Source organism: Arachis ipaensis, chromosome B06 (genome assembly GCF_000816755.2).
Source record: "Arachis ipaensis cultivar K30076 chromosome B06, Araip1.1, whole genome shotgun sequence".
Classification (NCBI taxonomy): Eukaryota; Viridiplantae; Streptophyta; class Magnoliopsida; order Fabales; family Fabaceae; genus Arachis; species Arachis ipaensis.
The window spans coordinates 10,234,358-10,245,193 of record NC_029790.2 but is presented as its reverse complement, the minus strand read 5'-3'; the positions used below and the strand labels follow the sequence as shown (position 1 = coordinate 10,245,193).

At 37.0% G+C, this 10,836-nt stretch overlaps 2 protein-coding genes across 2 annotated transcripts; both read right to left on the bottom strand.

Moving 5' to 3' along the window:
• Positions 494-4,792, bottom strand: LOC107646018 (proline--tRNA ligase, cytoplasmic). Its single transcript, XM_016350198.2, has 13 exons — positions 4,542-4,792; positions 4,405-4,463; positions 4,230-4,315; positions 4,000-4,092; positions 3,733-3,849; positions 3,238-3,425; positions 2,838-2,904; positions 2,535-2,657; positions 2,296-2,448; positions 1,927-2,211; positions 1,604-1,822; positions 936-1,029; positions 494-775 (listed from the first exon to the last, which is right to left on the bottom strand). The coding sequence occupies exons 2-13, from the start codon at positions 4,445-4,447 to the stop codon at positions 711-713; spliced, it is 1,533 nt and encodes a 510-aa protein (XP_016205684.1). The 5' UTR covers positions 4,448-4,463; positions 4,542-4,792; the 3' UTR covers positions 494-710.
• Positions 5,545-10,260, bottom strand: LOC107646019 (protein transport protein SEC23). The gene is made up of 6 exons (XM_016350199.2): positions 9,921-10,260; positions 8,896-9,746; positions 6,967-8,787; positions 6,298-6,414; positions 6,114-6,185; positions 5,545-6,013 (listed from the first exon to the last, which is right to left on the bottom strand). The coding sequence occupies exons 2-6, from the start codon at positions 9,364-9,366 to the stop codon at positions 5,876-5,878; spliced, it is 2,619 nt and encodes an 872-aa protein (XP_016205685.1). The 5' UTR covers positions 9,367-9,746; positions 9,921-10,260; the 3' UTR covers positions 5,545-5,875.

Below are 10,836 nucleotides of genomic sequence, written 5' to 3'. Positions count from 1 at the left end.
TAAAGCATAAAGCAGTATAAACTTAAATTAATTTATTTAAAAAAAAAAGCAATTTTAACTTAATAATAGGGTAAAGTAAAGTGCTATTTTGATAGTTTGAATTACTTACCTTCTTTAAAAATTGAAATTATCCAAAAAGGAAAAAAGAAATTATCCTTCATGCTTACGATTGTCGTTGATGTTGGAGTAACTAATTGCTGTGAAGTCGAATACAATATTAATGAACTTGACTAACGTGAAAGTTCAATCCATAAGGTGTCATTTTGAGGAGAGCTCCCCAATCTGATTTTCGCTGATCAAACATTACATTCGTCATGTCCACAAAGAAAAAAAGATTACATTCGTGAAGATAAGGAGAGAGAAAAGGAAAGAAAATAAAAGTTAAACAAATCGAACAAAATCCACGAAGAACAACTGCTAAACATGTTTGTGGCTAGTAAAAAAGGGTCAAACTCGAGAACGTGGAGTTCATCAATTTGTGTTAGGCTAGTTATTAACAATTAATAGATGCTGTATATCATCAGTGAGTCAAGTAAATGATGTCATGTTCAATTAACTGCAGTTTTTTAAGTAATATGTAGTACAAAATCATCGAACAACCAACAGCTGAAAAAGAAAATAACCAATTGAAAAAACTAAAACTGGTGTGTGCTCAACAAATCCAGACAGGGCACCCCCCATATAAAAAAAAAGTACCACAAACTAGTAATCTAGTAACTTCTGCCCCAATATGACCATTTCTTCGCAGGTTTTTCTGACGCAAAGCACTTGGTACCTATTAAAGGCAACATAAGGTGTTACTATTCAAAATAAAAAAAATCGTGAAAAAATATCAATACGAATTGGCTAAAAGCTTAAGATAGATTTTAGAGGGCAGTTGCAGAAAACAATTTTAAGATTATTTCTAACACAGATTTGAACGACAAGGCTTATACCTTCTGGGAGTTCTGGCTGATCAAAGGGACTACAAAGTGTCTTAGCTGCTCCCATCTCACCCTTTGTCCTTGCTTTAACATCAGCTTCCACCGCCTGAAGTAATATAAATTGATAATTGATACCAGAAAAACACCAAACCATCCAGCATGAATAGTGTCAGACATTTTGAATATTGAACATAAGATAGCTAAATGATGTCCCTTGAGAGAAAAAATATGTATTGCAAAATAGGGTGTCAACACTCAACAGTATCATCAAGAGATTAGAGAGAAGCAAGTACTATAGTATGTTCATTATTAATAGCTAATCAAGTGCATTGTAAGACAATTATGTAATGGAAGTGATCTAGAATTGGAACGATTAAATGCTTTAATATTTGTAAATCTGACAACGAAGAAAACCTACAAGTACCAACAGATTGGAAGTTTTGAAATAGAAAAATATATCGTTACCATCCTGTAGGGGCAGTTTTGATATATTTTTTCATTCAACCCTTTTTGTGACAATATGCATCTTAGTTAATCATGATACACCTGAATAAGTACATGGCACAGATAGTATAGACAGATAAAAAAAGAAATGCCTCAAAAATCTAAAGCTGGAAAGGTGATCATCAAGACATAATTTAGAACATAAAATTTGGACAAAAACAAAAAGAACTTCATACCTCCTCGTCACACCAAGGAGCTAATATCATTTTTCTTTGGTTCAAAGCTTGTACAAATTCATCCCAAGTATGTACAACCTCAATGCATTCATCTCGTTTTTGTTTTGCAACATCAAAAAGGTTCTGTTGAACAGTGTCAAGTAACTTCTTAACTTCATCAACCAAATTGTCATTTGCAATGTCTATTTTTGCTCCATTATCACGTCGAACAGCTCTAGCCTGTGTGAAATTGGAATAGATTTATTTGGTTTTCAGCTCAAAACTGAGATTGATGAAGCAACATAACACGAGAATTGGTGCAGAAGTACTAAAGAATTGAAAACCTGCTTATTTGCTAAATCCTTTGGCCCAATTTCAATTCTAAGAGGAACACCTTTCATTTCCCAGTGTGAATACTTCCATCCAGGAGAATAGTTGTCTCTAAAATCTGACTCAGCACGAATACCTGCTTCACACAATGTATTTACAGTTGCAGTACAGGCATCAAAGATTCCTTGAGTATTAGCATCTTTGTAAGGCACCGGAATCACAATAACTTGGACTGAGGCCACTTTAGGAGGCAGCACTAGTCCCTTGTCATCACCGTGAACCATCACCATCACCCCAATCTGTTCAAAACAGTCAAAATCTTAGATGCAATTTGATGTGAAGGAACCCTCAGATGACAGTACATTCAAGATATCAAAGCTTACAGTTCGAGTACTATAGGCCCATGAGTTTTGCCAGACCATTGCTTTTTCTCCCTTTTCATTTTCAAAGTTTATCTCGAACATCTTAGCAAAATTTTGGCCAAGACAATGAGAAGTAGCACCTTGTACTCCACGTCCAGTGTTTGGAATAAATGCCTATCAAAGGGAGCATTACAATTTATATACAAACTTTTTCCATTCAGAAAAATAGCAGCATACGTGCATGTGTCTCAGACATATACCTCAACACTGGTAGTGTAAAGTCCACCAGCAAACTTCTCCATCTCACTTTTCTTACCCTTAATGACAGGAATGGCTAAAAACTCTTCATATATGCGCCTATATAATTCCAATATCTCAAGAACCTGAAATAGTAATACTTTAGAGAACTTTGGAAGTAGTTTTCAAAAGATGCTACTGAAACTGGAATCGCATGTGCTGAAGTCAAAAAGTAGGGACTTATCAATATCAGCATATGATATTGCACCAGATGTGGAATGGTACTACATAGCCAATGTATGTTCTTTTGTTATTTGAAGAATTACCTCAGCATCTGCCTCTTCCTTAGTTGCAAAAGCAGTATGTCCTTCCTGCCAAAGGAACTCTCGACTCCTGCAATCAAAATATGCATTTATGTAAAACAACAATAAAATGGAGTTTTGAATGTGATAGCAACAAGGGCCCAAGCTAAATTACTGAAAAATAAGTTCATTTAAATCAATCACTATTGCTTGTATTAACAACCAATTCACCAGAATTAGCGAGTCATCATTAGAGGAACTTCGATTCATTAAAAAACCATACAAAATTTTACAGTACAACAACATTGGAAGGCTGGATATTTGAAAATTTGAGGCCTAGCTTGGTTGGCTAGTATCATACTTTGAACATCATATTATAATATGGAGAAAGGAGTACAAGCTAAAATATAAAGCTTCTTGCTACCTGATGAATGGTGTGGGGTTGCTGAACTCCCATCTAACAACATTACACCACTGATTAAGTTTCAGAGGCAAGTCACGGTGTCCCCTAATCCACTTGGAGTAGTATGGATACATGACAGTTTCACTAGTTGGACGAATGGCAATGGGAATTTCTAAGTCGGTTTTTCCAGACTTTGTCACCCAAGCAACCTGTCAAAGAGTAGCACATTAGAGAAAGTCATTCCAGAAGGCAGAGAAGGTTTGTAGTTCCTTCTGCCGCAAGTCATAAATAATTCCTCATTTCAACACATCAAAATCTCATCAGCTATACAATACACGGAGGTTGCTACTTAATATTGTGCCAGTAAATCAGATCATCTAGCCATCTAACAATGGATTTCAGCTTGCAATAATCTTCTATAATGTCCCCATTTCAGAGGGGGGAAAAACAAATAATTCAAACAAATCTTAAGAGTATACATTAAACAGCCTAACCAACAAATTAGAAAATTCTCACCTCTGGTGCAAATCCCTCAACGTGCTCCTTCTCCTTTTCCAAAACTCCGGGAGACACAAACAAAGGGAAGTAGCAATTCTTGATTTTCATCTTCTTTATTTCAGGATCGAAGAATCCCTGATATAGTTGATGAAATAAAAAAGAACCTTAATACAGCTAGTTGTGCAAATCATACACAAATAAACATGATCTATGTTAGACTAACACCAGTTGTTTGAAAAACACCACTACTGCCATCCAACAACACTGACAAATTAAGAAACTCACTTGCATGATCTCCCATATTGCCATTGCCCAAGGCCTCAGAATGTAGCAGCCAGAAATGTCATAGTACTCAATCATTTCGGAATTAACAACCACCTGTGCAAATTAATTCAAACAACTGAGACGAGAACACAGTGCAATAAGAACAGATCTGGCACAGCAAATTCCACCGAACTCAAAGTCCAACGCAATAGAACACGTGAAACTAAGTTACAAGATGAGGGATAAAATACCTCGGAATACCACTCTCCGAAGTTATCAGCCTTGCGATTCGTGAGTCCTAATCCAGTCTCTTTCTTCACCTCCTTCTTCTTCGCACCTGCGAGGATTTGGCCATAAGAATGGAAGCTAAAATCCGAAAAAAATGAGAAATGACAAAGCGTTTTAACAGTTTCTAGCCACAATTACCAGATTGCTTTGAGCCAGAGTTTTTCGCTTCACTCCCCGCCATCCTGAACGACGAGAACCTGTAACACGAAAAAAACACGAAATGACGATTGTAGCTGAATTGGAATGAATCGAAACGGCATAAGTGTGTTTCTTACCGATTGCCGAGATGCCGCCGGAGGGGGACAAAGCGCGCGAGAGCGATTTTGTGGCGTGAGTCTCTTTAGGGTTTTCGCTTTCAGCGGCTACTAGGTTTTCTTCTTTCAGATAAATCGCGCCTTTCTCTCAGGAATTATTATTTTCTTTTTTTTTTTTTACAGTGAAGTGTTATTCCCAATTCTGTTTACAGTTTCTATGGCTACTACTACATTATTGTATTGTGCTTCTGGTCAACTACTCCTGCAACTTGTTTACTATTTACTAGTGTACTAATTTAATTAAAGGTAATTAATTATCATTAATTGAATTATTGCAACGAAGCGTTTGATCTGATCTGTAATCGCTGCTTCTTGTCCCTAAAGTCAACCGAAGTGGCCCGCAAAATTCTTGCCCTTGTTCGAGCTTTGTATCTTTACCAAATTAATAAAATAAATAAATAAACACATCTAAATTTTATTGGTGAGACATAAATAAATGGTAGTAATAGAAGTGATCTCTTTCCACCACTAACCACCAATGCTTAATGAGGTTAATGAGGCCATTGAGGGGGTTGTGTGGGGAAAAAATGTCACTTTATCACAACATATATTTTCAAGAATATAAATGTAAGAGTTTTAAATAATCTATACCCATGAAGGTTTGATAAAGTATTTTAATAATTTAAAGGATTTAAAATGTATAAAAACTTAAATACTTCAGTTAAGTTTCCTTCACTTTGAAAATGTGTAGTTTTAATGTAGTAATCATGTTAGTAAGCATTAAAAAAATGTTAAAAGGTAAAATATGATCTTTCAACTCCGTTAGAGTCCATTAAACTTTAGTAGCTTCGTACATGCAGACCATAATCTAAAAATGTCAAGTTAAATACTTAGTACATTTCTTCTTTTTCCTTTTGTTTTTTTCAAACGTTTCTCTTTTTGTTAATTCTTTTTAAAATTAAATCAATCCAGCTTAAAAAGTTTGTGGTCAAAAACCATAAACCAAGAGATTAAGGATAGCACAAGCAGTCAATAATTGTTATCGATATAAATTAAGTGAAATCCTTTATTGTTCATGTAAATTGTGAAAAATTCTGTGCACCACAATCATTCTCTCCAACCAAAACGAAAAAGCCCCACTATTTTTCTCTCCAATTGCAACTTGCAATTGCATAGATGTTTCTCGGACATGAACAAAATGAAGTTGAACATGGCACTGAAGCGAAAGATTTTGGGACATGAGAAACATCATCATCTAAACAAACTTCGCCTCAAACAACTAAATAAAGAATCAGCAACGAGTACCGTGCTGATTGGAAGATGCAGCAAAATCAAACCACAAAAATGGCCCTACATCAGCTTGGCTCAGGTGGCACAACTTTCAAGCTTCGCATCCATTCGCAGAAACTAGGATCATCAAAGTGAACAAAACTGCTCTTCAGCTTCGTTCGCTGTTCTGATGTCAATGACTTAAGTTGCGGGAATCTTGCCTCCTGCGAAAACATGCATCATTCAACATGCAATGTATGCCACCATAATCTAATAATAAGCAAAACCTTAGTTTTGCAACGAAGAAGTGATAGTGATGCTAACCTGCTCATAAGGAGGATCCTTGTGTGCTGGTATGAGGCGAGAGACGAAATATCGAGCCTGCGAGCTACCCTCCTGTTTCAGATATAAATTTTCTGTTATAATTAACCTTCTAAGCAGAAGATGGAAAATGGAGATATGCAAAGAAAAATACACTTTGTAGTCGGGATTAGCAGAGAATGTTAACCTTAAATGCAAGTATACGAGGCGCTGGGAAACGGAATTCTGTCAGCTCTTCAGCCAATGTCCGGCAAGCTGCTAAAGCAGCAGCACTTCTTCCTTCATCAGCTGCAAGTTCAGCACCCTACAATACACTCATCAGTATTAAATAAATGAATAAATAAAAACAACCCAAGAAAGAACAAAAAAGAACAAGAAAACGGAAAGTTTTCAAAACAGGGAAAAGCATGCCACTAGCTACAGCAGCATCTAATAATGGCAGCCGTGGCCTGGCAGCAGAAAATGCAGGAGCTGGATGGCATTCCCACTCATAAAAAGGACATAGGAAAGAAGAACGGAAGATGAAAACAGGTTAAAAGGAAGAAAGTATACATGTACATACCCTGGTGCTATTGAAACAACATGAACAACCATGACCAGACACAAATATTGTTTCTAAATTCTAAAATGTACTGATCTTTCAAGTCCACTATGGCGCATATTACCCGCTTCGTGTATTACTGATCATATTATATACATGGCACGAGGCTAATTTAAAACATAATTTCTGATCATTGGCACAACAGTGCGTTAGTAATAATAATTGGTTTGGATTAGCACCATAACAATGCCCTAAAAAAAATGCAAATCTCTCACTAAGAAAACTCCATGCTAAAATGAATAATAAGAGACATACCAACCAAATGAAGACATCAGTGCCATGGTCAAGTACAACAGCAGCATCAGACTGCATTGCAAGATCATAAGCTGGTAACTCCTCGAAAGTTCCTCCCTCCCTATGCATTAGACAACGAGGAGCAACCATTCGGAGTGACAGATCAAAAGATGCATTCAGAAACAAGTTCCTCAGCACAGACCTTTCATCTTCATGACCAATAATGCTTCCCAATAGTGGTCCTCTCCTGAGATGGAAAAGGATCTCTGGTAAAAGGGAAAGCTCCTTTGGGAAGCAGTGAAGTTTAGATTTGGGTACTTGAGGACCAAACTTTAGAGCAATATCCTTGATTCTTTCATCTATTGTTGCCCGCATATCAATTGCGTCTGAATGGCTTTTAGCTCGTAACAAACTTCTTTTTGCAATTAGGACTGCAGCAACTTCATCTTGAACACTCTCAAGATATCCCGAAATACTATCTACAGTGGGCAGTCTAACAGTGATAACCCTGGATATATCAGCTTGAAACACATTTGAATACTGAATAGCAAACTGGAAAAATACATAATCACTTTTGATATCTCCTCTAGTTTCCATTGAGAGAGAGAAGCTCTGTGTTTCTTCAACACTTAGCATCTGAATATAAATGGCTGTATCATTTTTAAAGGTTTCATGGGTGTCTACATGTGATTCTTCCCCAGGGCCAACAACTTGAGTTATGAGAATATCATCTGATGTGCGCAATTCTAACAAACCATGAGAACCTGCTGACCTGGCAGACGCCCTTTGCAAATTAACACCCAAGGCTTCCCCGAAATCATCATGGAGCACCAAAACACCACCTGATGCTTTAGCAAGAGGTTGTAAGATGGGAACTCTTACGGGACACGTTCCAGCACATAAAATATCAATAACAGTATTGTGTCGATGAGCCTCTCGACCAAGATTCTCCATCCACTTTATTGCTGTCTTTTCCATATAAGGATAATTAGGGTGATTAAAAGAATGAGGAACTGATCCAGGTCCGTAAGTATTTGGTCCACCGGCACAGACAACAATTCTACTATTGCCCCCTGATCTTTTAACTACCCCTCGTGACAGATCAGCAGATGGGCCCTGAATTATAGCAAGAGCAACCTCAACAGCAGTTCCAAGGCATCGATCTCTAGAAGCTTCTGGTATGTTTAACTTGTAGGGCCTCAATGATGAAAATATGGAATGTGCTACAGGTAGTGAGGCATGCATTGCTGACAAGTATATGCCAGTACCATAAATCAATCCTTTCAAAGATTCTTGGGTTGGTGACTGGTCCCCAGGAAGCACGTCAGCAGATGCAATTGACTCTTCTGAAAAATCATATATTGACACAGTACGGCCATATAGTACAATTCCTAATCTTGTTGTTGGAGGAAGAGAATCAACAAAAGCATGCAAGGAGCTTTGTAGATGCTGTAAGTGGGGTTCATCTAAGCATTCATCTATAACAAGAACAACTGGGGCAGACATTCTGGAATCTGAAACTGGAACAAAACCAGGTCCCTTGTTCCCAGTTTGAACATAGTCAACCATCGGGGAAGATAGTTCTGGAAATCTGTGAAGATCTTCCTTACTATGCCCAATGTACTCGCCATCACTTCCATTCAATTTCCTACATATAACACACTGCCACTGACCTGATCCAAGCAATATGTTGCAATATATATTTGCATAAGCTCCACAGCTTTGACATCGATGGGGATCACGCTGAATAACTTGAGGGCCCGTTGAGACCTCCCTCCCAGGAGAAACCAATGCCCCAAAACCCAGACTGGGCACATTAGCTTGTTTCTTCTGTTTCAATACCTACTTATCAAATGGAAAGGAGGTTATAACATAATCTGATTACCAAATAATAATATTAAATTTAAAAATGCAAGGCTAGGCTGTAAAACCAAATAAATGATAATGTACCTTATGAGCTGAGAAAAGAACAAAGGATGACTCCCCGGCGGGAAGATGGTCCTCTATGCTATCAGAAACTTGGTGTTGCAACTCAACCGATCCATTTGAAAATCGCGGTGGCGATGAAGTCGGCAAAGATGATCCTGAAGAGAAAGCAAGTGGCTGAGGCGAGGCAGGTGATGTGCGAAAAGGAACAGCTGCCGGCCGGACAGGCGATGTAAAAACAGGAGGCCCCGGCGGGGTGCTCATGTGAGGAACAAGGCTGCCAGATTTAACTCCATTGGCTGGGGACGACGAATTTGGGGGTTTAACCGAAGGGGAAGAAGCTTGATCTTGCTGCAATTGCAATATGGGGGGAGGAAATCTAGGTGGTGATGCAAAAGGTGGAGGGGGTGGTATGGGACTCTTGTCAGGGGTAGGACTCTGTCTATCCGGGTTTGAAGTGGTATACCCAACATTAGGTTGTGTTGGGTTAGCCATTGAAATTCAAATCAGACACAAAACGCAACAATACTTACAAACCCAGTATCAAGAAGTAAACTTTACAGTATTACAGATACAAATGTATGAGTGATACAAATCAAAGACTATACCAAGAAAGAACAGAGACCAGCCTCAACAAGATTCTTGTTTCAGCCCACAGAATTTGCATGAGGAAAACGTAAAACCTTCCTAAGACCTTAAACCCCCAAAAGAGATGATAATGATTCCCAAGGAAAATTCTACTTGACCTGGTTTAATCGGCATCATAGAAGGGGGAATTCTTTCCTTCCCTGAACGAATTCAGGTGAATAGCCAATCACCAACCATGAATCAATCAAATCTCTTCACAATTGAAGCTTCTTCTCTGGTATCCCCCCCTGCAGATAGCAAGTAATCCAGCAGTACCCAATCGAATGAGAAAAGGAAACGATCCAACAGACATTCAAGAACTGAGCTAGGGTTTTGAATGGAGATCAAGATTTGCTCTCAAAATTGGGAATGATAACGGTAATAAAAAAATAAAGAAAAAAAAATCATAGAGAAGTATGTACCTGACAGAGGTGAATATCAAAATTGTAGACTTTATGGTACCGTAAAATACCAAGCTAGGGATTATTCGGAAAAATGGGGGAATGCTATGCTTATGAATGTTATGTCCCCTCCTCACTCTCTTTCTCCAATTGTGTGAGTAATTCGGAATGGGGTGGTTTATTCTTTATTATTATTATTATTATTATTTTGTTGGTTTTTATTTTATTTTTGAGAGACAAGTTAAAAAACCAACAGCGCCTCCTCACAGTGAAACTGAAACCTCCTCAACCTCGGATTGTTGCTCAGGGCAACTGTTGTTAGCACCGCACCTTAGACCTTCCTACGACACTCCTTCACTTCGAGCCAGAGAAGCCACCGCCACTTTTTTTTTTTTTTTTTTTAAATCACGTGACCCTTTCTATTGTCCTGGTCTTATCCTCCTTTTATATTTTAGCGAATTTATTCTTTACTTTTATCTCATAAAATAATTATATATTTAATATATAGTTATAATTTTGTATAAAAATTGTTGAGTTTAAAGAATTAACAAAAAATTAATTGATGATGACTAAAAATTATTATTGGACTAAAAATTTAATTATGTATCTGATTAATTTACTTAATTATGCAGGAAATTAATATAAAATAAATTGATCCAATAATAAGTTTCAGACTTATATATACTCATAACTCAAGAGAATATTTGTTATTTACACCTATAATTTTTCATTAAAAACAAAAGCAAGCATAAGGCTTAAGTAAAGAAAAAAGAAAAAAAATCTTGTAATTTAATATTTAATATATAGTTATAATTTGTATAAAAATAAATTTTTAAAATATACATCAAATATACACAAATGTTATATAAGTAACTTTAAATTTTATAATCTTATAATAATAAAAATGATACCAAATATAATATTTTATATTTAAATA